The sequence below is a fragment of the Notechis scutatus genome, chromosome 3 (assembly GCF_049901735.1).
Source record: "Notechis scutatus isolate UNSWTSFEM ecotype Mainland chromosome 3, rNotScu1.2, whole genome shotgun sequence".
Classification (NCBI taxonomy): domain Eukaryota; kingdom Metazoa; phylum Chordata; class Lepidosauria; order Squamata; family Elapidae; genus Notechis; species Notechis scutatus.
Window position 1 is genome coordinate 53362394 of NC_142011.1, and position 27960 is coordinate 53390353.

At 39.3% G+C, this 27960-nt stretch overlaps 1 protein-coding gene across 3 annotated transcripts; it reads right to left on the reverse strand.

Moving 5' to 3' along the window:
• On the reverse strand, positions 1 to 27960 carry LOC113418802 (uncharacterized). Of its 3 annotated transcripts, XM_087959928.1 has the most exons (16): positions 27820 to 27960; positions 26834 to 27287; positions 17295 to 17356; positions 15771 to 15847; positions 14881 to 14965; positions 14099 to 14174; positions 13568 to 13595; positions 11941 to 12081; positions 11387 to 11518; positions 10103 to 10250; positions 7929 to 7978; positions 6843 to 6893; positions 6136 to 6215; positions 5809 to 5946; positions 1897 to 2016; positions 1 to 206 (listed from the first exon to the last, which is right to left on the reverse strand). In XM_087959928.1, exons 3-16 carry the CDS (start codon positions 17347 to 17349, stop codon positions 47 to 49), a joined length of 1341 nt encoding a protein of 446 aa, XP_087816054.1. In that variant the 5' UTR covers positions 17350 to 17356; positions 26834 to 27287; positions 27820 to 27960; the 3' UTR covers positions 1 to 46. The 3 variants fall into 3 exon arrangements, with proteins under 3 accessions (XP_087816054.1, XP_087816055.1, XP_026533678.2); XM_087959929.1 differs by lacking the exons at positions 26834 to 27287; positions 27820 to 27960 and adding an exon at positions 17662 to 17875; XM_026677893.2 differs by lacking the exons at positions 26834 to 27287; positions 27820 to 27960 and having other exon boundaries at positions 17295 to 17875.

Genomic DNA, 27960 nt, shown 5'->3' on the forward strand with positions numbered 1-27960 from the left:
CATATTGTTTTCTTTTTTATTTTTCCATAAGTCTGATGATGCAAAGTTAACAGTCAGAGGCTACAAATGAACATTGCTTCTGCAGCTCCAGGATCCAGATTAGAACAAGGCAAGCAATCCCCAATACAAACATCCATAATGAAACCCAGTAGTATATGGGTATAGAAAACCAGGCTCTGCAAATCTCCAATTTAGATTTTTTCACCCTGCCAAAAATACATTTTAAAACAGTCATTTAGTGCAACTAAATATTAAAGCTGCTATCTTATGTCAAAATGAAAAATCAGACCTGTAGCTCAAATCCCAAAATATACTCATATGTGGAGTTCTTGGTTTTTCTCTGAGCTTGGCTTTTTTGCTTGCAGATATTTCATTACCCAACTAGCTACCATCAGTGCTACAGAGTTTGGGGTTTGGTACTTTGCTTCCTGTTTATATATAGCACCTTGCCCTGTCAATGTTGGTGGGGGGTATGGTTTTCTCCTTGGTGGTTCCTTGATTAGGGTATTGTTTTGTGTTTGATTGTTTGATATTCATCCCTGATTATATGAGTGATAGCTGCTGAAAAGGAGGTCTTATCTTTCTTTCCTTCCTTCCTTCCTTCCATTTTGAATGGTATGCAAATATAGTTTATTTTTATATGTCTATTGATGGCTGATTTGTCTGAAGGCCAAGCTTTCAGGAATTCCTTAGCATTTTTGGATTTAGTTTGGTCTAGAATCTCTAGATACTCACAATTTCCCATTTGAAGCTGGTTGAGTCTGACCATTTTTGTGACATTAAGGAGTTTTCATGATGTCTTTGCAATGTTACTTAGTGTTTAATGGATGCACTCTGCTAGTCTTTTATACATACAGAGTGGTTGTTAGAGTCTTATATTCTATGTTAAATTATCAAACAAAATTTATAAATTTTAGGAATTCTTGGAAGCTCAACATTCAAACAAATCAGCTGTCAATAGACACATAGAAATAAACTATATTTACATATCACAAGACACAACAAAAAGCTAAGAAGGTTAAAAAGAGAGATTAGAGCACACACACACCCTCCAATAACCAAAACTCAGTTAAGCAGGGATTAACACCAGACAAACAAGCATTAAACGATACTCTAATGAAAGAACTACCCAGAAGAAAACCATATTTTCTCCAAGACTGGTAGGGCAAGCTACTGTATGCAAACAGGAAGCAAACCCCACACTCACTATTACTGATTATGTATCCAGTTGGATAAATGAAATGTCTGCAAGCAAACATCCAAGCTCAGGAAACACCAAGGACTCCACAGTGCAAGCCTGAGCTACATATACAGTATTCTCTTCTCTTGGATACTCCTGCATTTCTCAGATATATAGACTCTATTTTCATTATTACTGGACGTGAATGCAAAATAAAATATTATGCCTAAGAAACATAAGTTCTGTATCTCTTAGAAGAAATAACAAAAATTACACAACAATCCATATATTGCTTAATTCCATATTTGTACTTTTTCTGTTTACCTTTTTTGTAGCCATAAGGGCAAGAAAACAAAGATATTCTCAGCAAGTAAAACCCTCCACCCAATCCCAACCTCCTTGGACCACAGAAGCATAAGTAGAGTTTGCTTATTCAGATGAACACTTTAGTTCAGCATCCTACAGGACAGATGTCTCACAGAAGCTTACAGGTAAGGACATGGACAAAACTTGCTCCTGGCACTCATTGCCATCGTGACTACTACAATAAACATTGATGGATCTACTGTTTGTAACTTCACCCATGGGCCCATTCTTTCCTTCATCCGCACTTTAAACCCATCTGTGCTGGTATGTATTCTCACCCTGGCAAAACTTCAAAATCCTCGCTAAGAGGCCACCACAGGTGATAAGAATAGAAGACAATATTCACTCACAGCGGAGCATTTTCTTCCAATTCTTCACATTCCTTGTTTGCCTCTTCAGTACCCAATCCTTCATTGAGATTTTCTAGACTTTTGCTAATGTGCCTTCTGCTCCTAAGTTCCGAATCTCTTCTGAAAAAGACAATAGAAGACATGCTTTATTGTCAGCTCCAAAGACAAAAAAAAACCTATAGCACAGTTGGGTACCGACAACTTCACTAAAAAGGCCAAGGAAGCCAAAAGGAAATGTTCAAACCAGCAGTTTTGTTGAGCCTGACTTCTAAACACTGAGTCCCATTGTGAAGTCAGTGAAGAGACAGAGAGTGATTAATTTGATTTTCTTTATGGTCTCGAAACAGCTGCCTTTGCTCTACACAGCCATAATTATAAATGAAGCCGCATATGTCTTAATGGGCTTCTGCTTCCCTACTTTTCAATAGATCAAAGAAATGCTTTTATAAAAAATGCCTATGCTGAAATGAAAAGATATACCCTGAGCATGTCTTTCTCACAGTTTAAAATAATTGGAGCAGCGTCATGATTTTAGGAGTAATAAAATGTATCTGTAACTTCCACCACTTGTCTCCAAACCTGACTGAAGAATGTTTTTTTAACAATAAAGAGATAATATTGGCCTTTGCTAATCCAGGGCTAGCTTTCCAGTGCTCCCATCACTTGCTGATTCAGCATTGCATCTCAGCTCAATGCACTGGCAGGAATTCTTTGTTTCCCACATCAGAAAATTAGTACACCAGTGACCAATGGTATAAAAAACAACATTGTATAAACACTTAGAGATGGAGACGAATCAGAACACTGAGATGTACACAGGAGAGATATCTATGTTTGAAAATTATTTGGCACACCTTAATTGCAAAACTAACATTTTTCTGACAGATAATCTGTCACAGAGATCAACTCAATATAAAGGTGAAACTCGAAAAATTAGAATATCGTGCAAAAGTTCATTTATTTCAGTAATGCAACTTAAAAGGTGAAACTAACATGAGATAGACTCTTACATGCAAAGCAAGATAGTTCAAGCCGTGATGTGCCATAATTGAGATGATTATGGCTTACAGCTCATGAAAACCCCAAGTCCACAATCTCAGAAAATTAGAATATTACATGCAATCAATAAAACAATGTCGGACCTCTGAAAAGTATAAGCATGCATATGTACTCAGCACTTGGTTTGGGCCCCTTTTGCAGCAATTACTGCCTCAATGCGGCATGGCATGGAAGCGATCAGCCTGTGGCACTGCTGAGGTGTTATGGAAGACCAGGATGCTTCAATAGCGCCTTTAGCTCTTCTGCATTGTTCGGTCTCATGTCTCTCATCTTTCTCTTGGCAATGCCCCATAGATTCTCTATGGGGTTCAGGTCAGGTGAGTTTGCTGGCCAATCAAGCACAGTAATCCCACTGTCATTGAACCAGGTTTTGGTGCTTTTGGCAGTGTGGGCAGGTGCCAAGTCCTGCTGGAAAATGAAGTCAGCATCCCCATAAAGCTTGTCTGCGGAAGGAAACATGAAGTCTCCTGGTAGATGGCTGCGTTGACCCTGGACTTAATGAAGTACAGTGGACCAACACCAGCAGATGACATGGCTCCCCAAATCAACACAGACTGTGGAAGCTTCACACTGGACTTCAAGCATCTTGCAGTGTGTGCCTCTCCATTCTTCCTCCAAACTCTGGGCCCTTGGTTTCCAAATGAGATGCAAAAGTTGCTCTCATCAGAAAAGAGGACTTTGGACCAGTGAGCAACAGACCAGGTCTGTTTTTCTTTAGCCCAGGTAAGACGCTTCTGACATTGTTTGTTGTTCAGGCGCGGCTTGACAAGAGGAATACGACATTTGAAGCCCATGTGCAGGATCCGTCTGTGTGTGGTGGCTCTTGATGCACTGACTCCAGCCTCAGTCCACTCCTTGTGAAAGTCCCCAACACTTTTGAATGGCCTTTTCCTGACAATCCTCTCCAGGCGGCGGTCATCCCTGCTGCTTGTGCACCTTTTTCTTCCATGCTTTTCCTTTCCACATAACTTTCTATTAATGTGCTTTGATACAGCACTTTGGGAACATCCAACTTCTTTTGCAATTACCTTTTGAGGCTTTCCCTCCTTATGGAGGGTGTCAATTATGGTTTTCTGCACAACTGTCAGGTCAGCAGTCTTTCCCATGATTGTGATTCCTACTGAACCAGACTGAGAGACCATACAAAGGCTCAGGAACCCTTTGCAAGTGTTATGGCTTAATTAGCTGATTAGAGTGGGACACTTTGAGCCTAGAATATTGAACCTTTTCACAATATTCTAATTTTTTGAGATTGTAGATTTGGGGTTTTCATAAGCTGTAAACCATAATCATCTCAATTATGACATATCACGGCTTGAAATATCTTGCTTTGCATGTAATGAGTCTATCTCATATATTAAGTTCACCTTTTAAGTTGCATTACTGAAATAAATGAACTTTTGCACGATATTCTAATTTTTCAAGTTTCACCTGTAGAAATGATTTTGGACTAGAATGATACATTATACGGGCTTCTGCTGCATCTAAAATGGGGGTTTCTTTAATGTAAAGCCTTTTTTTTGTTCGGACTGAAATTCTCAATATTTTAGGCTTTATGCTACGTTGCTATTGACATTTATATGGCTTCAATTTTTATAGTTGGTAATTTGAAAATGATGCAGTATATTCAGTTACTTGAACTAATTAACAAAAATTGACTTGTTATTCTTTCTTTTTGCCTCTCCATTTCTTGTTTGCTTCTTTATTTCTCCTTAAAATGCTTAGTAAAATGTATCTAATAGACACTAATTGGAGGTGCTTCAGAATGTAAGGAATCATATGCAGTACCTTTAAAGTAGCTGCATCCTTTTTTCAACTCCAATGATGTCTTTTATGAGACTTTACAGACAGCTAATTTTATGAGGTGGCTAAAGCATCAGGTTAGAAGCTGGGACACCACAAGTTCTACTCCTGCCTTAAGTGCAAAGCCAACTGGATGACTCTAGGCCAATCATTCTCCCTCAACCCTAGGAAGGAAGCAATGATAAACCACTTCTGAAAACTCTTGACAAGGAAACTGCAGGAACTTGTACAGGCAGCCCCCAAGAATCAGACTCAATGAAATGAAAGGGGGTGGGGAAAGTGTATACATCATTTTTCAGGCTTATGCCGAAGATTATTTTTTTTAAAAGATGTATGCTTTAAAGAAAGTTTTACTCACACTGTCAATGTTCCAAAGATCTATTTTAGTTAATCTTTGAATGCCTAACTAAAGGCCTTCATTCTGAAACCATTTTACCCATGGTGAAAATAAGTATGCAACAAACCCATAACTCCACTTTACTTACAGGGAGCTATTGCATTGTAATGGGGAAAGTACTGGACAAGATATGGAGTTGACAAGTTGACTGGGCTAGTCACTCTCAGTCCAACCTATACCAGTTGAGGGTCAAACTAAAAAAAGGGAGAGTTTCTGGGCCTTCTTGAGTGCCTGAGATAACAGGACCATAATTTAACAAATGTAGGCAAAAATCATTTTTATAGCTACATCTGGGAAACAAAAAGATATATTTTAAGAGGGCCTGCTATCCCTCAAAAGAAAACTGGCTGCAGTTGAAGGTGCTCAACATGAGGTCCTTGAGCTACATTTCCTACCTTTGAAGCCTTGAATACAACCCTGGAGAACCACAAGAGTTGCAAAGAAATCAAGATAGTTAAAGTTTCAGAAAGGGAAGAATCATTGTATTTGGGATTACATTTTTACATTAAAAAATTAATGCATATTTAGCTTTCTGCCTTCATTTATTTCTTGGCCTTGAGCTGCTTCCTTCTGGAGCATGTCCACCCACCCCAGCACTCAGAGGCCAAATGCAGCCCATTTCTAGCAGGAAGGATGCCTGGATGATTCCTTACCCTTCTGCACAATGGCTTTTTTCTCTGTTACAATGGCTGCTATTTGCTCCTTGCAGGCTTTGCTGTGAGAAGCTGGAAGGGCTTGGATGCAGGATCAAATGATTCTCTGCAGGGTCTTCTTGGGAAAAATGGGACTGTCTGTGATGGGGAAACAAAGAGAAACCATCACACCAAGGGCTAAGCCAAGCCAAAACAGTGCTCAGTGAGCGAAGCTCCTTGTGTTAGATCAGGGGTCCCCAAACTTGGCAACTTTAAGACTTGGGAGTTGAAGTCCACAAGTCTTAAAAGTTGCCAAGTTTGGAGACCTCCGTGTTAGATGATCCCTACCTTTGTGGACTTTCATCTTTGTCTATTGATGGCTTCACCACTTCTCCCTCAAGGCCTTCCTCGTTTTCAGAGCTATGGAACTGATGCAGAGATAATTAGATAACAGAAAAACAGAACAGCATGACAGAGTTGGAAAGGAACTTGGAAGGCTTTTAGCCCACCTCCCCGCTCAGGCAGGAAATGCTATATCATTTCAGACAAATGATTATCCAATCTCATCTTAAAAACTTCCAATGTTGCAGCACGTACAACCTCTGGAGGCCAGCTGGTCCACTGATTAATTGTTTTCACTTTTAGGAAATTTCTCCTTAGTTCTAAGTTGCTTCTCTCCTTGATTAGTTTCCATTTATTGCTTGTAAATACAAGCAGAAGTATGGGAAAGAAGAAGTATGTGACTGGCTTGCCATTCTGTAGTACTCCCGTCATAGTATCATCTCTTGAATGATTTTAAACAATGTCAAGAATGAGCATTTTAATGTAAGTTTCTTGTCCTCATGGAGTAAAGCTGGAAAATATGAGCAACTAGAACATTCTGGAGGCAATGAAATTATGTTACTAGCAAATTTTTTAACTCTGGGCTAGACTGTAAATGAATTCAGAACTGGCTTACAAAGAGAGAACGATGGTCAAATGGTAATGGAAATATAAGTGCCCTCAGCAAGTTATATTCTTGCAAACGATCCATAGTAATAGAAGAGATTTCTTACCGTTAGCTGCCTGGGTACAACTGCAATGCTGACTCGACGCCGAGCTGAGCCCTGGAGTGCAAAGAAGTTTGATTAGCATGCCTAAAGTTTGGGATTGGCTGTTATGGGGATCATGTTTCCCTTAAGGCTATACCTGTCCCCTTTCCTCAATCTCTAACAGTTTGTTTTCCAGGGACAATATGACAGAGTTCACATACCATGCTAGCTACAGTATTTACTGCTTAACCACGCTTTAGTACAAACATGCATGTATCCAGGGGTGGGATTCAATTTTTTTAACAACCAGTTCTGTGGGCGTGGCTTAGGTGGTGGGCATGGCTTGGTGGGCATGTGACTGGGTGGACATGGCTTGGTGGTCATGTGACTGGCTGGGTGTGGCCAACTCAATATCACTCGCATCGAGGCATGCATCTCCTCGCCTGGCCTCTCATGACTGTGGGGATGCTGCAACAGTTGTAAGTGTGAAAAATGGTCATAAGTCACTTTTTTCAGTGCCATTGTAACTTTGAATGGTCACTCCACACAAGCAAAGTATCAGCAAAGGAGGGGGAAAAAACTCCAGAGACGTTCCTGAGACAGGAAGTCTAGTTCTGCCAAGAATGTAATAAGGGTTAACGGAGAGGCAGTTTCTGTAAGCAACACCAGAATGTTTCCTTCCTGCCTTCCTTACAGGATTAGGCCAGTAATTTCTTCCAACAACCGGTTCTCCGAAGTGCTTAGAATGTTAACAACCGGTTCCAGTGAATAGCTGCGAACTGGTAGAATCCCACCCCTGCATGTATCTGAATCACTCTAAACTCTGGTTTACAAATCACAGTGCATGGTTCCACTCAATACCTATAGTCAGAACTAAGCAATCAATGTGGAGATGAAATAAAATGAGGTCTTTGAGCTGAGCAAGAGTTGAAAGAGTAGTTTGGTGCTGCCCAATTACAGGATAAGACAAAAATTTCACCTTTCCTTCTTTGGAGGTGATGAAGCTCTATGACTGGACTGCCTGCCTTCTGTAACCCTACCACCATCTAAAGCAATGATTCTCCATTGAAGCAGCTGAGAACTACTCCCCACAATCCTAATCTTCCTTACCTGCTGAAAAAATCGTGCTAGAGGATATTTCAGTCTCTGCTCACCATCATCTATGACACAAAAATATTTTTTTTTAATGGGAAGGACCGTAACTCAGGTGTTCAACTTGTTCAAGTATATGTTTTTCAGTTCAAAGGTGCTATATTCCACCTGTAGTATCTCCAGGAAGAGATGGGAAAGTCCAGTGTATAAAACACTAGAAAATTGGGTAGATTGAATATGGTTTGACATTCAATTTTCCACAGTAGATTATGTTCCAGTTGGGTCATTAAGGGGCATATAACATGCCGCACAATTGACTCACAGCAAGCTAGTATCTTAAGGCAACTTTAAAAACTGGCCTTTTCTGAAATGGATAATCATGAATTCTGAATCTGGATAATTATTTTATAGTGTGGGACAAAGGGAGCTTTTGTATGTTGAACAGACTGTTATTTGATAAGGTCAGGAACGGATTGTGTGGAAAACATGGAAAAAATATCAGTGTCTAGAGTCCTTTTTAGCCAAACTAAGGGGCAGGGCCAAGAAGAACCTTGAAAAGATTGGTTTGGGAATCTCTTTCAAGGTAACTTGCCACTCTAAACTACAGTAAAATTTTAGAACTACTTTTTGTATGATTTTTTTGTCAGAGAAAAGTTAATTGCACTGGGAAACCAATCAAAGTTGCATGTTTCTTGTCTTTACATACTTTTCATCGCTGACTGCCGGCTGACTGCAGTTTGGCAGTTCAAATCTCACCAGGCTCAAGGTTGACTCAGCCTTCCATCTTTCTGAGGTGGGTAAAGTGAGGACCCAGATTGTTGGGGGCAATATGCTGACACTAAACCACTTAGAGAGGGCTATAAAGCACTGTAAAGCAGTATATAAGTCTAAAAGCTATTGCTATAGCTATTCATTGATAGAGCTACTGTATATTAAAACAATTCTACACATAAGAATACATGCAATGAATTAAAAATGTAATTATATCAGCTTGGGAAAAAGGGAGAGAGAAATCAAAATGGTTAGGATTTATTTAGCCCTTTGCTCTCTTGCTGCAATCCTGTAGAAAATCCTCTTCTTTATAAGTTAAGTTGAAGGGAAAATTACCAATCAATCAAAGGGAGAAATTATTGCCCAAGCAAATATTCTATCCATTTCATTCTGTAGCACATACCAAAAAGTGACACTTCATCATGCTGCTCTAATTGCTATAGCTTTTTCTTGATGCTTAAGTTTTGCTCCTTTATATGTTTTATTGATGGAAGGCACATATTTATTTTTGTTTATTAAATTTCTATGTGGCCCATTTCCGCTACAAGATGAAATATGGGCATATGTCAGGGCTTGGTTTCAAAATCCTTTAATCAGCTTGCATAACCTTAATAGGTAGGAAAGCTTCTTTCCAAGGGAAAACAGGTCAGAACTAAACAAACCTTCTTAATATATTCCCTATTAGATGGACCACCATGTTAAAGAGAGCTTCAAGTCAATTAAGAAACAGCTTGACTCCTGCAGATTATACATAGATTTTCTACAGAAATCTCAGTGAGGTGAGGGGTTTCCACAAAGTCAAAATGGCAACCATGACCATACATGCCATGAATTAACAAAGAGGCAGAACTTCTACTGAACAGTCTTCAGTGATGTCTTTTGACCTATTGGACACACTTTGCTAATTGACACCTCTGATTTTTAGTTGTGGGAGCAGAACTAGAAAAGGGCTGGACTATAAAAAAAAACACCCTCCCACATATTTGAAGTACAGCTGGTTCAATAGAAAGCTTTTCACCATTGTGGAACCTGTTGATATATGATAAAGAAACATGTGTCCTTCTAACTCATTTGGTATTTTTTAAAGATATAAAGCCTCAAACAGATAAAAACAAATTCTTTCCACACTTCTCCCGAGAATCCAAGCAAGTGTTAATAAGTGCTACTCTTACATCCAAAGTTTCTTCCTCTATGCACACCAGCTGTTTCATTGTCTTTTATTTCCATCCCAGGCTTTTTTCTAAGGAGCCAAGAGGACAATTCCTAGTTCCAAAGTGGGCAACTTTACAGCAGCTGAGGACAGATGCTTAATAATGAAATGGTATTAAACCATTTCATGCTTCAAAATAAGGCCTCCAAGAAAGAGATTGGGGGCCCCATGTGGGCCTGGGGCCTCAGGCTGTCCAGAGAGCCATTTTTACCCTTGTTTTCGGTTAACTGCCAGTTTCGGGAATTCTGCTGGATCAGTCTCTTCATATCCTCCAACTCTACATGCTCCCTCAGGTGATGCCGTTTCAAGTTCTCCACATGTTGCACCATCAGTTCTGCAGCTCGACTCATGCGAGCCTCCTGCAGGAAATGACAGGAAGGTATGAATGAATCCAAGGAGTAATAAAGGAAACTATGACCAAGCCAGCCCAACCTTCTTCAAGGAGATTGGTGAACAGGTTCACCTGCTTCAGCCCTATATTTTTTTAAATTGTGCAGTAATGACTATCACCGTAGGATAGTCAATGATTAATTGAGCCCATGAACCTTATGACTAATATTTTGCATTGGGATAGATTTCCATTGTGATTTTTAGACTTTAAGGCAGATCAAATGTGGTTAGTGGAAGACGACAGCAGCAAAGCGCTTTTATATTGATATAAAGAAAATGAAATGAATCGCATAGTAATTAAGCTTCTCAAAGGATATTTTTACCTTTTATAGTATTTTCTGAGGCTCAAGTTGCTACATTTTGCTAAGTCGGCCATATTAGCCCATATTGCAGGACAAAGGAAGCAGGGTGATGGTGGCTTACCTAAAATCATTTAAGGAGAACAAATACAGGGACCAAGTTTTGAATTGGAGACTTCCTAGTCCTGGGAGAGCATTAGCTTCCCTGTTCAATTTTATTTCATCTAATTAAGTTTTAAATGTGGCTTCATCATATAAAACTATCCAGTGGCTAAATAATATGCAAATTGGTTAATTATTTGCCTAAATGTAATAACATTTCATAAAAAAATATGTTAGCAGGATCCTAAGATTCTAACAAATAAAATTAAGATTCTACAAATAAAATTACAATGTTTGCAGGGTCCCAGGGTCACGTGATAGCCATCTGTGGCTTTCCCAGCCAGCTTCCAACAGGCAAGCTAAATGGGGGGGGAGTTTGGTTCACTCAACAACGGCATAATTTACTTAACAATAAAACTAGTGATTTGCTTATGAGCATGGCAAAAAAGGTCAGAACTGGGCATGATTCACTTACTAATTGCCTTGTTTAGCAATGAAAATTGTGGTAATGAGTCAAGGACTATACATATCCCTCACCTGGTATCAGGAAGAAAGGCTCAGGACTATATATTAAGTTGTCAGACTAGCCCAAGTTTCCTTCTAATAATCCCATAAGATGGTAATTGTTGAGATCAATCACCATCTACTCACCTTTCCAATAATTCAGAGTTTAAATGACAGAAATAATAAACCTACAGTCTCACCTGATGGACAGCTCCTAATTTCTCTGCTGCACCTGTTGCCCTTTCAATTGTTCTTGTCAGAATTGCTAGGCTGTTCTGTAAATGTTCAACCAGTTCCTTGTGCCTGGGGTCCAGACAGGCCTGATCCAACTTCTGGAGGGATAAAACAGAGATTCTTGAACGAACTGAAATAATGAGTACTAGGACTTCCTTGCTAGACTTCACAAATAAGACAGTTCTCGGGGCTGGATCAATTCATTATCAATGCAATGCAACAAAAATGGGCCTAATTTCCTTCAGAAATCTTTATGTGTAACCTGCTCAGTACACACATTGTTTTAGCCAAACTGTCTTAACTGCACATGGGTGATGATAAAATCAGAAAGGCAATCTATTTATGGTTCAGCCATTAATGAAAAGGATAGGAAAAATGCAATGTCTGAATCCATCTCAATCTCTGCTGGTCTTCTCCCATTTGAGATTTTGGAAGCCCAACTCTACTGATGCTTCTAGATTACCATATTTTGGAATACAAAATAAATGGTTAAAAGACTCCAGAAAATTCCTTCACTTGCCTGCAACACTGCCTGACATTCTGCCAACTCCTCTTGAATATTCTCTTCTGCTGTGTTCCGGGCTCGTTCTTCTATCTGTACTCGCTGTCTCAGGGTAAACATGTCGCAGCGTAAAGCCAAGGCTAAGTGCGCAAAAGCTGCCTGCCAAAAAAAGGAAGATCATCCAAAGTGTACTGCTGATGGAACTCTATCATATTCCACATTTTTCAAAACCAAAACATTTGGGGAAATTGTTAATGAATAGATCGTAAGTCAAATATTCTAATTTTCTCTAGGAAACAGAAAAGATAGTGTAAAATTGTTGTACTTTTATCAGTTTCTTATCTGCAATCAAGTTTCAAGAGAAAGTTAATATATTGTGCATATGTATCTATGTATTTGTATTTCCATATTGAACCAGCACGAAATTCATCCATGTGTAACAAAAAGACAGAAAATCAGTTGCTATAATGGTGAAAGGCTCTTGGCTTCATGATGGGAGACTGTGAGGTCAAGTTGTCTTGGGCCAGTCATTCTTTCTCAATCTTAGGAAGAAGGCAATGGCAAATCACTGAAATGATTGCCCCAAAAACCCAGTGCTTTCCTCCCCCCCAAAAAAAGGTAACTGGACTTTCTTGGTTCTTTGCCTTTGAAAATGTTTAGCTTCTCATCCAAGAAGATTCTTCAAGCTCCTGGTTGAGAAACGAAACATTTTCAAAGGAAAAGGACCAAGAAAGTCCAGTTACCTTTTGAGGCGGGGGGAACCTTTGGGCAACCATGACCTGAATCTCCATAGACATTGCCAAGAAAACTGCATGGATCTGTCTGGGCAGTTTCCCAGAAGCTATGACTGACTAAAAGACATTGATATGAAACGTCACCTTTCACGATGACCTGGTCATCTTAAATTATTAATTGTTTCAGATAGTTTCCCAGGACTCATAGCCTTTAACTAAGAAAACAGAATGCCTCCCAAGTAATAACATATTATTGTTTCATTGTTGGGAAATTGAAATACAAATGTTTTGTTTCCCTCATGAAAAATGTCTAGTGTCACAACAAATTACATACATTTATCCATTGTATGCTTTCTAGTGACACTGTAATGTAATGAAAAAGAATTTAAATCATTTGAGTCCTCTGATATGTAGAAAATTTGCCAACTCAGTCAATGTTATTATGGAAGCTGAACTTAATGCTAAAATTATTCAAACATCTTTGATGAAGGGAGGTGTTCTTCACTAAGGACAATACTGTAGTGCATAGTTGTAGTTGGGTCTCAGAACAAATAATGTTCTGCAGGTCAGAAAAAGAGCTGGCCAAGAAATCAATTATTTTAGAACATCTATCTCCATAAGCCTCAGAATCAGAGGTGGTATTCAGCAGGTTCTGACCAGTTCTGGAGAACAGGTAGCAGAAATTTTGAGTAGTTAGAGAACCGGTGGTAACCGTCCCTCAGGAGTGGGGAGGGAATGGAGATTTTGCAGTATCCTTCCCCTGCCACGCCCACCAAGCCACACCCACCAAGCCATGCCCACAAAACTGGTAGTGAAAGATTTTGAATCCCACCACTGCTCAGAATATCTTCTGAAAAAGCTAAAATGCTATAAATTAGAAAGAATTCAACTGCGTGGACAACAACACTTACCTCCACATCTTGCTCTGTGAGAGATGCCCTGCAAGGAAAATACAAAATCATACAGAGTAGATATTACTGATATTTGATATTAGTGATCTGGCAAAACTCAAACAACTTAGCAGGGGAGAGGTTCTGCAGCTTCCAACCTGAATAATTTCACCCATGAAGCTGGAGAGAATGCAGAAAAAACACCCTCCACTATTGTTCTCCAATTTACAGAACCTGTGAGCAAACATATTCAAATTGGTATAGCTCATTGGGATGTAAGTGCAAGAAGTAACTCAAATTTACAAGGGGAAATATCTTGTAAATGATATGGAAAGATTATAATAATAATGATTTCAGAAATGCTGTTGCTAAGGTTAGTACAAACAATTCTTGGAATTAAATTGTGTTTGTTTGGGGTTTAAAGCCATTCTAAAGCCAACATCTAGGAATAGAGATGCCTTATTTTAGAGAACCTCCTTTCTCACTCATAAAGAAACAGACAAGCAAGAAGGCCTATGAAAGAATCCTGTCAGACATGTGGATGGATCTTACCTATGCAGGCCCAGCCTCTGAAGCACAGAAACCTCCACCTGTGAAGTGTTCAATTCATCTTCAGAGGACTCTGATTCTAGATAAGAAAAAGTTTAACAAATAAAGTAAAAACAGCACAAATTAGGAACAGATTTTTTTAAAAAAAATAAAGACACTTAGTCATCATTGAGATTATTTTGGCTAGAAATTCATTGCAAAGGTATGGCAGGCCAGTAACTGCAAACTGTTCAAAAGCACTTTAAATGTAAGTTAAATTCATGATAAAACAATTTGCCCTAGCAATTCCTGGGCATTTGTTCTTACACAGACTACAGGAGAAATCACGCAGATAGGACATTAATCTGGATTCTTTTTTCTAGACTAAACAGCCATTCTACACAGTCTAAGAACATGCCTTTGGGGTTTGCTTATTTCAATAGAAATATGGTTAACCTGCATCACTCATAATTCTAGAGGAGCACGCATGAAGAAAATTCCTGATGAATATACAAATGGAGAAGATGCTAATCTTTTGGAGATGGAAAAATTTGAATTGGGGGAGAAAAGGAGACAAACTAGTCATTTCTGGAAGGTTAGGAGCATAAATTAAATACATATATAAATGGGAAAGCAGAATTGGAAGTAACTAAATGAAAGGCAGGGAATTGTAGAGAACAAATGGATGAGTAGAATTCTGAAAGACTTTTGAATATAAAATAAAAAGGAGGGGAGAGAAAAATTAGAACATATGGACAATGCAAAGGAAGGAGAACACAAGATAAATCCAGCACTCATTCACCAACCTTCGTCGCTGTCACCACTGTCTTTGAAGCATACTGCTTGGATTCTGCTCCTCTTTGTTGGCTCTTGGGATCCCACCACAGAAAGCTGCAAAGGAACAAGTGTAGTTACAATCAAGCAACTGTAGTTACAATCAGGCAACAGAAATATACACACACATTTGTTCCTCAAGATGGATTCAGTCCTCTTAGGCAGTGATCCCCAACCTTTTTTACGCCGCGGCCCGGTATCCCCAACCTTTTTTATGGCGCGGCCCGGTACCGACATCAGCTGGGCGCCGCCATCTTGTTTTGATGAAAAAGTGCTTCCGGTGAGCTTTCTACCCGGAAAAGCTCACCGGAAGCACTTTTTCATCAAAACAAGATGGCGGCGCCCAGCAAGCCAGCGGCCCGGTAGGACTTGTTCCACGGACCGGTACCGGTCCGCAGACCGGTGGTTGGGGACCCCTGCTCTTAGGGAAATGGAATTAACTTGGAAAGAAGGATCATGATACCACCACAATTATACACAGCAGAGTGGGCTGTTATGAGTAACACCAGCAGCAGAGAAAAACCTTCCTTCATACTTGTTTTCATTTGGAACTTTGGTATATTTGTTTCAAGCCCCACATCATTTTACAATAAAGTAAGAGAGATTCCAATTGAATAGTATGGTCCAAGAAAGTTTTCTCCAATCTGGTATTCTCTATACATCTTAGATTACAACTCTCAGAATGCCTAGTCAGCTCATCTCCAAAATACCAAATTGAAGCAACATGTTTTGGAAAATACTCTGAGGGCAGTACATAACAAAGCTAAGGCATTCAGGGCCTGATCAATACCTAGCACTAAAAATGGGGAATCCCCTCTTGAAAATTAGGCAATAATTGTAAAACCATTCTAGTCTTACTTACTTTGGATTTGCTATCAGAGCTTTGGCTTCTTTCATTCACCATTCTTTCTGATTCTCTTTCTGAAGTAGCCGTTGTTACTGAAGAAACAAATACAGAAACATACTCTTCTCTTCTTACATTTATTGTATTCATGAGAAAATTTTCCATTGAACCTAAACCCTAAAATCTGACAACAGGATTGGCATCATCCATATATTTTGGGCATCTCAGGGACACGAGAAGAATGCTAGAGGACTCAGAATAGAAAAACGAGAGAACTAACAGGTCCTCACATTTCTCCTTTCTAAGTGGGTTCTTTCCAGAAGGAACAATGTGAGTTCTAATGTGCAGGTCAAAGGTGAGTTATCAGAGTACCTTGGGCTTTTATTCAGAGAATGAGGATGGGAGAACAGGATGACAGTACATGCATTCTAAAGCAGTAGAAAAACTTAGGTCAGCTATCTCCAATCTAATGTTCTTCAAACATTTTTGAAGATGGGGCCTGAGCTCCCAGAAATTCCACCCTGGTGTAGGGATTGCAGCATAGTGCTCTTGAGACTTGATCACAGAAGAGTGATAACACAACTGAATCCACAAAATATTTTTATTTGAAGCGAAGACATATTGAAGTAGCAGTAACTTTGTAGCACCACCTTGAAACTGTAAAGCAGGTGTAACCAACCTTGGCTGGCAATTTTAAAACTGGGGACTGGGAGTTGAAGTCCCCAAATCTTAAAGTTGGCACAACTGGACACCCCTACTGTAGAGGAATAGAGTGATGACCTTGGTGAAGGAACAGAAGAGCCTTGAAGGGAAGACAGCATGAGAAAGAAACTCAGCATAACCCTGTCTTAGTTTCATTTGGTATAAGATGGGGCAGAGAGAAACTCTGACAAGTTTTCAAGGTTCTGTTATTATATCCTACCATGATAAAGTAGCACTCCTGGAATCCTTTTAGTGTCTGTTTCCTGACTTAGCCTACCTCAAAGGGATGACATAATCCTCCATCTAGCATGAAGAATGTCCAAACCAGCAGTAGCCAAATGATCAGAGCAAGGCCTTCTGGCGTGAATAGGCTGTATACAGGGCAGAGGAATAAAAAAAAAGAGTGATGTTGATGTTAAAGTGGCAGAGAAAAAGCAGCCACTGCATCCAGAATAAAATTGTGGCAGGTTCTGTTGCAACTGAGAAACGATCCAGTGGTAGGACAGAATTAAAAAAAATAAAAAAAGAGTGAAAAGAAATTGTTGGAGTCAGAGTGCCTTGTGTTCTTTCTCCCATTGAATAGAGCCAGAAGGGTTCACTAAGCTCTAGACTTGTAACTGCTCCATTAGATGCAGGGGAAATTGCTCTCTTTGAGGTGCAGTCACATCTGTTGAAAGCTGCTAACTTTGAGCAATGAAGACCTACCAGCCACTAATGATACCAAGCCCTGATCAATCTTAACAAATCACATCAGGTTAGCACCTTCTAAAATTAGGAGACAGCCCCACCCCTCCCTCCCCCAAGGCTGGTCATTACTCCATCCATGCCCGAGCTGCTTACCGGCATCCAAAGACAGCATAGGACCATCCAAATCTCCCAGATGCTGTATCTGCATTTCTTTGCTGAAATGATAATTAGGCTTGATTAATTATCATGAAGCTCCGCCGGCAAAGAGACAAGCTCCTTCATGAAGCTGGCGTTCATTTCCTCCAGTTGAAGTGAAAATTGTATGAGGATTGTTGCTCCAGGAGAGGTAACCTTGGGACATCTGGCAGGGTGCTTGGTCAGAGGGGCTGCTTCAGGCTGAACCCTCTTCTGCAGTGTGATCTAATCATATGGAGTGCAGTAGGCACCCTTCAATCTTCCTTTCCCGCCTAAGCCTCGCCATCTCCACAGGCACCGCCTGGCATGGAATCAGCTATCTTACCTCTGCAGTAGTTTGCCATTCTCTTTGCTGGATCAGGCTGACAGCCAATGCTGCAGTCTGCTGTTCCTTTTGCCTCCCGATAAATAGACCAAAGGGAACTCCTTGTAACTGTATTTTTCCCAAAACCTATGAGTCACAGAATCACAGAAAATCATCACACCCTACTAACAGCTTCCAGACTCCCAAGCTGACACTTTTGTCTAATCCAGGAAGTAAGAAAAAGAATTTTAAAAAAAAATCTACAAGGCCACCTGCTGGGGAAAGCTCAGAACTGAGTGGAAAGAATAAGCAAAGAATGGAGGGTAGTAGAATACTAATTTTGCCAGCAATGGTAAAATTTAGCAGTTACAACAAGACATGCCATTTAGCGTGTTCGTTGCTCAGTACAGTTATCTATGATTTGGAAATCAAATGTTTTTGACTCTATAGAGTGGTCAATGTCTGGAATACTCTACCCGACTCTGTAGTTTCTTCCCCAAACCCCAAAAACTTTAACCTTAGACTGTCTACTATTGACCTCACCCCTTTCCTAAGAGGTCTGTAGGGGGCGTGCATAAGCGCACCAACGTGCCTACCGTCCCTGTCCTATTGTTTCTCTTATTCTTCTTTTATTTTTCTTATATGTACCCATTTCATGTATTCACAACTATGTATACACTTATACTTATCTTGTAAACAATTGGCAAATCAAATAAATAAATAAAATAAATAAATCTATGATTTGGAAATCAAATGTTTTTGACTCTATTCTTGGTGCAGAGCTAGAGGGGTACTCCAAATCCCAACGTGCTAAGATTTTTGGGAATTGTAGTTCAAACATATTCAGAGACTACCAACTCGAGGAAGAAAAGTGTGAAGAGTTTGCATCACGGATATGCCACAACACAACACAGTCCATTTGCCGCAGCCAACTCACCATGACCAACTTGCCATTTGGCAACTTGCTGCAGGGCAATTCAACAATTCAATTTAATTATTTAACATAACTTAAAAATATTTTAGTTTTTCCTCATTTAAATTTAATTTTGTCTCTCCTTTGACATCCTTCGTTGAATGATTTAAGGAGCCGTGGCGGCACAGTAGTTAGAGTGCAGTATTGTAGGCTAAGCAGTTTGATTCTCACCAGCTCAAGGTTGACTTGGGTTAGGGTTAGGGATCGGTAAAATGAGGAGCCAGATTGTTAGGGACAATATGCTGACTCTTGTAAACTGCTTAGAGAGGGATGTAAAGCACTGTGAAGCGGTATATAAGTCTAAGTGCTATTGCTTTTGCTTAGCAAAGATACTATACTTACCAAGCTAAAACTATATCATCTTCAGAAGCCTTCCTATTTGAATTCATTCAAATGCATAACTATTTGTGAGGTTTTCCAGGACATTCAGATTGTCATTCTGCATCATTCCCCCCTGCTGCCCATGCAAAACTATAAAATTTAATATTTATATTTGGTAATGAAACAAACAGAGGAGATAATCTAAATCAAACTTCCCGAATGAAGTTGGAGGAAGAACTGTGGAAAAGAGTGATCTTCTAGCACTTCTACAGTCTAAACAGCTCATGCCATTACCAAGATGTTTAGCCCAATAGCTCTTGACGTTCAGAAAGAAATGAAGTAGAGTAAAAGGCCTGATATCGCTCAGCTTATTTGTGTTAATTGGAGTCAAGGAAGCTAAAACTGCCCCATCTCAGCACAATTTCTGGGAGAACAATGGGTGTCCCTCGAGTGGTATATCCACACCCCCAACCCCACTGTCTACAAAATCCACCTCCACTAGAAGGCCAGAGAAGTTAGGATGATTTTTTATCTGCTCCATTAGGCATTCTTCTGTTCAAAGGTGACAACTTTATCTTAGTAGTGGAAGGTCCTTCTGCTTTATCTGTGGAAGCTCCCAGGTTGGCATCTCCAGGCAGGGTTGCCAATAAGTACAGGTAGTCCTCAATGTACAATAGTTCTTTAGTGACTGTTCGAAGTTACAACGGCATTGAAAAAAATTGACTGATGACCATTTTTCTCACTTATCCCCATTCACTTAACAACTGTGTAACTAACTTAACTACAATGATTCACTTAACTATGGCAAGAAAGGTAATAAAATGGGGCAAAACTCACTGAACGGTCTAGCTTATTATATTGCAATAGCAACAGAATTTGGGGGCTGTTTGTGGTCACAAGTTGAGGACTTAATATATGTAAATAAGTAAGACAAATGATAGACAAGATGAAATGAATAGTCTACACAGAATGTGGTTTCCTAATAGGCAGTAAATCTGCATTTATTACAAGTGCAAAAAGATTGTATAATAGACTTGTTTTGTTTAGGACAGGGGTGTCCAACCTTGGCAACTTTAAGACTTGTGGACTTCAACTCCCAGAGTTCCTCAGCCAGCTTTGCTGGCTGAGGAACTCTGGGAGTTGAAGTCCACAAGTCTTAAAGTTGCCAAGGTTGGACACCCCTGGTTTAGGAGAAGAATAGGCAAAAGAACCAAGAGATGGGACAAGAACGTATGTGGAGACATTATTTCTTTACGGGCATTTTTTGGTTAAATACTTCTAGGTGGAGGAACATCAGCAAGCCTAACATCATTTCACAGACACTGATGGTGAGATGCGTTCAGTGAGTTACACCGACAAACGGCTCTGCAGGCTACATTCAGTTCAGCGCTGATCCGCGGAGAAAAGAGAAGTATTTAGGGCCTCCCAACAGAAAACTGCCATCACCTGGAAGCTATCCAAAACAGCCTCAACATCAGAGCTTCCCTACATGGCAATTTATTACAGGGCAGCAGCTTGACATGCAAATCGGGTCATCATGCGCAGACAATTCTGGAGCTTTGAAAATGCAAAAGAAAGGCTATAGGGCTTAAGCAACTAGATAAACACAGAAGCCGGATGAAACAGGAGTTGAAATCTAAGAATGCACAGGCAGAAAGGGCTACATGGAAATGGGAAAAATGCTTTAAGACAAAATGAAAGGACTAGGGCAGTCAGGAGTAAATACATTTTTTAAAAAAATCCAGTAAGGTTGCATGCAATGAAAAATCATGTTTATTTCATAAGAGGAAAATATTTTCATTCCATTCTTTTCATGTGCTGCATAATTTAACAACTTGTAAACTATGAGACGCAAGTGAAACAGCTATCACCATCTTAATTTTTGCCCCTATTCTGGGGCCAAATGGTCCTAGTGTCACAGCAGATGCAGCACGGAGGAGAGACCAATAGGAACTCCTTTGGCTTTAGTTTAAATTGAGAAGTAAAAAAAAATATCCTGGAAGAAGTCAATAATGAATTATTTCCAAATTATTGCTGAGAAACACAACAGAGAGGCATCCATGAAGTCACATACAGTCAAATTCAACTGCAAGAAAACATTCTCTCTTCAATTTATATTGTTGTTCTACTCAGCACATAACTCAGGGAGCTGTACCTAATCAGTACCGGTAGTCCCCAGGTTACAACAGCAATTGGAATTGCCATTGCTAAGTGCAATGTCACATGCCTGCGCCGCTTAGCGATGGCAGTTTTGGCAGTCACAAGTTGCCATTGTTAAGGATGAGGACCTCATGTGACTGTGACTTCCAAGTTGCTACTGGCTTCCCCATTAACCTTCCTTGTAATTGTCATTATAACTGTAGTTATAATTGTAGTTATAACACTCTTATAACTGATAATGGTACGGAATTTATAAATAATAAATTCCAAAACAAACTGAAGATGGCAGGTGTTGAACATAAAAAGTCTGCACCATATAGGCCCCAACATAATGCCTTTATAGAAAGACGAGGCCAAACATTACAAGCAATGGCTCGAACTATGCTGTCAGATTCAGGATTACCTGAAACTTTGTGGGGAGAAGCAATAATGTGTGGTAATCATATATTAAATAATGTTGTTAACTCAACAACAGGTGAATTACCATTCACACGGTGGCATGGCAGAAAACCTGACCTAAGCTACATGCATACATTTGTAGCACCAGCATGGGTGCATATCCCTACACAACTGAGATAAAAGGGGCAGCATAGGGCTAAAAAGATATTCTTTGTAGGTTATGAATCTAATCACAAATCATACAGATTCTGGGAAAAAGGTACACCTAGAGTTTACTGTAGTGCTAGTGCACAATTCCTAGAACATGTAGGATGGGAAAAACTGGAGCAAGATTCAAGTAAGGAAGTAATAATAGAAACCTACAAAAGACCAAAGGAACAAATCAGTAATAAGAGTTACTAATTTCCTTTTAGTTTTTCTTTCTGCAAATTTAAGCCAATTAAAGAAATTTTTGATATGTTTCAGTTTTACTCTTCATTAGATAACAGAAACCATATCTGGAATAATGGTCCATTATACTTAGTATATAACGAGCACCTCCCACACTTGGTTTTTTAGGACCTATAATATCAGCAAATACGACCTCTAGAGGTTCCTTTGTTTTAAATCCATTTAATCTATTTGCTGGTATTACCTTGCTTTTTTCTTGACTACAAGCATTGCAGTGCAAATACTTACTGCAAGGCTTCAGTTTTATACCTTTAGATAGTTCTACCGTTTGTTTAAGCATTTTAAAATTTATATGCCCTAAACGTCTGTGTAACAAATGTATGCACTCATCATGAGGTTTAACATTATTATATACTATGTTAGCTACCTCTAATGAATTATCATTTAACACATACAATTCACCTTTTAAAGTTGCAGTTACTTTTTTACCTTCCTTTTCAATTATGCAACTTTCTCCCCTAAAGGTAATTACATAACCTAGTTTAACCAAAACTCTAACCGAAAGCAAATTAAACTTGTTGTGGTACATATAACATTTTTACATTTTCTTTTATGCAAGAACAATATGCTATACCTTCTTCACCTTTAGCTTTCAGTTTCCAGCCATTAGCTAACAATATCTGCTGTGAACTTGTGGACATCTTAACAAATCTTTTCTTATCTTTCGTTATGCAGTGCGATGCTCCACTATCTACAACCCATAAATTATTATTCACAGTTTCGTTGCTATACATGGCTAACTCTATGCATTTTTATCCTTTTGATGCCTTTTAGCATTCTGGCTGGCATTTTGGCTTTTTGCTTTCTTGCAGAATCTAGCCAAATGTCCTTTTCCTCCACAATTAAAACATTTTCTAATTGTATAGGCTGACGAAGATATTTTCTCTTCTTCACATTGTGGTTGTTCCCTTCTGAGTTGATCCCTTTCAAGCCTTCTCCTGGCTTCTTCAATTAATCTGCCAGTAATATCAGTTAATGTAAGATTATCTTTTGGCAGAACTTCAAGTGAAGTTACATAGTCGTCGTAGCTCTCATCTAGCGAAGACAAAATTATATAAACTTGATGTAGTTCTGTGAAGATAAGTTCTTTTTCATGCAGTTCCTGAAAAATTCTCTTCATAGTGTTTATATGACTCAGCTTGTCTCCATTCTTTTGAAGATGTGTTCTAAACAGCTTCCGTGTAAGATTTATATGTGCTCCTACATTGTCTCGAACATAAATCTTCTTTAAATTCTCCCAACATTTCACAGCTGTTTCTTCTCCACGAATATGGACAAGCTGCTGGTCAGAGAGTGTCAGTCCTATTATACAGAGAGCTTGCTCATTCTTCAGTTGATATTCTTGTATCTTCTGGGCATCATCCTCATCCACCGGATCCCATGCATCTACCTCCGGTGGGTTTTGAATTATACTCCACAAACCTTCTCTGCGTAGAAGTAGGCTGCATTTCATAGACCATGAAACATAGTTTGTTCCATCCAGTTTGGATATTAGAGACAAACTTTGTAAATTGACTTGTGCCATCTTTTTCTGGATATTAAACTATAATTAATAAAACACAGCTGTCTGTTTACAGTATTGTGTAACTACACAAACTCTCACTTTATATATAAGCCTGTTTATATCCTGGTTAGTCTGACTGTGCACCTGGGCCCATAACCAGTGTTAGGGATATACACCCTAGCAGAACATGCAACGGTAGTCAGGCAGGCAGGCAGATATGTGAGATAAACATTGTTGTAGCTTACACTAAGTAAAACAGATACACAGTGCTAGTTAAATAGTTTATTCCAGTAAGATTTTTAGCATAGTCAAACAGTCCATATATCATACACTTAGTTCAGTCCGTCCGGGGATTATTCATTAGCAAAGTCCAGTGTCGAAAAAGAGGTCAGGAAACTTACAAATAATCAGTCCAGTAATATATCTCTTTTTGCAGTAGAGATATGAAGAAAATCAAACCTCTTTTCTTCGTTCAGCAAATATCAGGGAAAACATGCAGTTATCACCATCAATCCATCATTGTCAGCAATCCAGTAAAAGCCAGCAAACAGTGAGCTCTCTTGCTCCCTCTTATGGTGATTTTACAACCACACCCAAAATACATGTTTTACAGTTAAAGTGATACACACACTTAAACTCACTAACATAGTTTATATATATTATTTTACCCAAACTAAGTTAGGTAACCATGTTATTCCTAACATTCTCCCCTTTTGGGTAATATAATAACATATATATCTATTTACAACTTTAACCCATAGTTTTCACAACTTTCCTTGTGCTTTACTGCACCTTGGGCTTTTGTAAACTGATCAGCAAAATTTTCTTCAGTTATGCAATATTCCAGACTTATTAAACCATTTTTTACAGATTGCCTTACATTCAAATATCTAAGATCAGTATGCTTAGATCTCGTTTTTACAGCAATATTTGTAGCCAACCGTATGGCTGCTTGATTGTCCTCATATACTACAATGGCATCATTAACAGTTATTCCCATATCTAATAACAACTGTTTATACAGAATTAAATCAGTACATAATAAAGATAGACATGAAAATTCTGCTTCCATTGTGGACATACTTATGTGTTGCTGTCTAATTGACCTCCAACCAATCAGTGCTTTACCTAATAGTATAGCCATACCTGAAGTTGATTTTCTAGTGTTTATGTCTGTTGCAAAACTTGCATCAGCATATGCACTTAAAATCAAATCATCTTTTGGCTCCAAATACAATGCATAGTGCATTGTCCTTTTAAGATACCTTAATATACGCTTTAGCGCTTGCCAGTGACGTTCAGTGGGTTCAGCGTTAAATCTTGCCAATTGATTAACACCATATGCAATGTCTGGCCTTGACCAATTACTAATATACGATAAACTACCAATTAATGACTGATAATTGAAACCACAATTACGTGACTCTGAGGACTGAGGACTGATTGTAAGTACCCCTCATGTAGCACTGTTGCAAGTTAGAATGATTGCTGAATCAATGAACATAGGCAGAGGACTATTTGGGTCAGTAAAATCAATAGAAAACACATAATGGAGCAAAATATAAAGAATAATTCAAATAAAAGCCAAATCCAGAGTGCTTGGGGGGGCGGAATTCATGCATTGGGTCATACATTCTCAGACGCAAGGAGGAGGAGGAGAAAAACCAAGTCTTTAATGCCTTCCAAAAGTCACGTATAACCAAAAACTAATGATATTGGAGTTAGATAAAGCAATAGCACTTGTATAAATCATCCCACAGTGCTTTATACAGCCCTCTCTAAGCTGTTTACAGAGTCAGCATATTGCCCGCAACAATCTGGGTCCTTATTTTACCAACTTCAGAAGGATGGGAAGCTGAGTCAACCTTCAGCCAGTCAGAATCGAACTGCTGGCAGTCAGCAGAATTAGCCTGCAACACAGCATTCTAACCACTGTGCCAACCACTGCTCTTCTACCCTGATCCATTGCATTTATTTAATAATATGCAAATTCAGACATGTCTTTTTCCCAGGATAGATGATATGATCCTGAAAGCCAATAGGAGTCTTGTACCAGTGCTGCAGTGGTAGAGCCGAATTAAAGAAATCCAATCTCAGCCATGCATTCACAAAAACAGAAGCCATGTATGAGCAACTATGGGCTCTGAGTACTGTAACATTAATATCAACACACTGACAGGATCCATGCAGTGTCTCTGTGTTTCATTCAACGTTTTCACTTCTTTCCTCACAAAACAATTTTCAGAATCCCTGAAAGTAGCATTTACTCTTTTAAGAGTGGCTGACCTGTCCATGACTTACCTCTGGACAGTGTTTCTTTTCAGGATACTAGGAGGGCTTGAAAGAATAGGAAAAACAAAGGCCTTCGAAGGGGCATGGCTGCAGAAGGTATTTCTAAGCTGCATTACCACCACCATTGCATTCTTTTTTGCTGAGAGTACGAAGTACCTGTTAAAGTCTGCTCCTTCTCACGGCCTGTTTATTATCACTGTAATGAAGAAGCTCCTAGCTATGTTGTTCCTTTTAAACCTGTCCCACAAAACGCAGTTGTAATCCAGACCAGTTATAATCCAGTCTGCGTGAGGTAAACCAGAAGGAGCAGGAAAGGAGGGGCCACTAAATACTGTCTGGAACCTCTCTTTTAATCTCACTCTTGCTATCTGACTGTTAGTCATGCCAGGCTCGCAAGTGCTAACCCTTTAAAGTAAGGAATATGATAACAAGGCAGAGGCTTAGTTCAGGAAATTGTTATTACCACCCTCAAATTATGCTTTTCAGTCTCCAGAGAAGAGCTCTTCTTCTAGAGACCTCAGGTTTGTCCCACGTCAACCCAAGTCTGGAAGAATTCTGACTCCCTTTTGACTTCAGAACACAACCCACATTTGTATATCATCGTACAAGATCAATAAAATGGCAAAAAAGTTATTTGAACGGATCGAATGACATCCATCTATTTTTTTCAAAGTTATGTACAGAGATTTCTACAGTCTCTCAAAGAGGCATTTGTTGTTGAAAAGTTCAGAAAGTGACGTACAATGGGCCATTTTAAATCCATAGTGCATAAATTACACTCACCAATAAAAGCAAATTAATCATAAGAAAGGAAGGAAAGCAGACAGGAATAGTTAAATACGGTATCTACCCATGGTTGCTCTTTCCCCTCAGGCCCCACCATGTACATTGTTAGCTAGCTTATTTAAAAGTATTCTTTAATGATATTAAGGACTTTTATTTGGCATAACACGGTGCTGCTCAGAGAAGGATATTCTTTATTTCAAAACTCCTTTAAACGAACCACGAGAGAGCAAAAGAGGCAGAGATTGTTGATCTTTCTTTGTGCATTGCTTTCCCCATTTGTATATCAAATATTTAAATAACTGACTTACCCTAAACAGGATTTTGAGTGTCATCAAGCAAAGAGAGTCTAAAGTGTGACGAGCCAAGAGGAATGCTCTCTCTTTCTCCGGAGGTACCCAAGGTGAGAAGCCACAGCAACACCGGTCTCTGCTCTGCCCCTAAGCAAAGCGGCCGACTTCTGAAAATCAGGTTCCTGGGCTGCCCCTCCTGCTCTAAGGCAGAAGGTCTACTAACCAGGCTCTGCTTCTCTGGAATGCACTTTTTTCTGCTGCTGGAGAAGTCCCTTGTTTACAGGAGGGACGACGGCTGTCTTGTAAACACTGCCTGCTTGTGATGGTTTAGCTCTTTCTGGTTGTATGCTAGCAGAGGTTAACCTGGAACGAAGAGTTAACCCTCTCTCGTGCTGCAGGAGAGAAATTGCCCTCGGCTGCTGAAGGAACAAGAGAACATTTTGCCAAGGCTGGGAATACCATGAAAGGAGACCTGTAAAGAACACTACTGTTATTCCTCAAAGCTTATCATTTTTGGAATCACATCAACATATTTGAGACATCGCAACTGCTGCTGTTTACCCCCAACCAGGGCTTAATAGAGCTCCAATTTAATCATGCTCAACACCCATTGCAAACCTGCTAAAAAGGCAACAGCTTATTCCTAAAATATATTGAGTATGCCTCTGAGCATTCATTGAATGAGACTGCAAGGTCTAGTTGGTGAATAATAATGTGATCTAGATTAAGTTGGCATCAATTTAAAAAAAAAATCAAATGCAGAACTAGCAAAAACTGAGATGGAAAAGTTTCTTTTTATCATTCGCATCGATGAGAATGCTCCTTCTAATGTTTTTGTGATGTATGTGTGCAGAATCCTAACAAAAAATCTTGTATTGCTGCCAATGAGATGCACATTTATGCAGATGGCCTCTTCTGACTAGTGCTCTCAATATTGGTTAGAACATAACTCTCAGACATAGTAGCTAAGAATAATTGGAGATGTGTTTCCAAAACAGTACAACCTATAATTAATGGACAGGCAGCTCTCCTCTTTTCTTGTGACAATCCACAGGCGGCTCCGATACATAGGAAAATTATATAGCCTTTATATGTTGACATTAGGAGCCAAATATCAAATGCCCACTTCCTGACCTAATTTCATT

What these genes read in the sequence shown, in the direction of transcription:
- LOC113418802 (XM_087959928.1), bottom strand. Translation starts at nt 17,349, where the DNA reads ATGCAGATACAGCATCTGGGAGATTTGGATGGTCCTATGCTGTCTTTG. An exon ending in GCAGTTAACCGAAAACAAGG is followed by an intron (nt 7,979 to 10,102) that starts GTAAAAATGGCT and finishes TTTGTGTCATAG; the next exon opens with ATGATGGTGAGCAGAGACTG. An exon ending in AAAGATGAAAGTCCACAAAG is followed by an intron (nt 5,947 to 6,135) that starts GTAGGGATCATC and finishes TCCCCATCACAG; the next exon opens with ACAGTCCCATTTTTCCCAAG.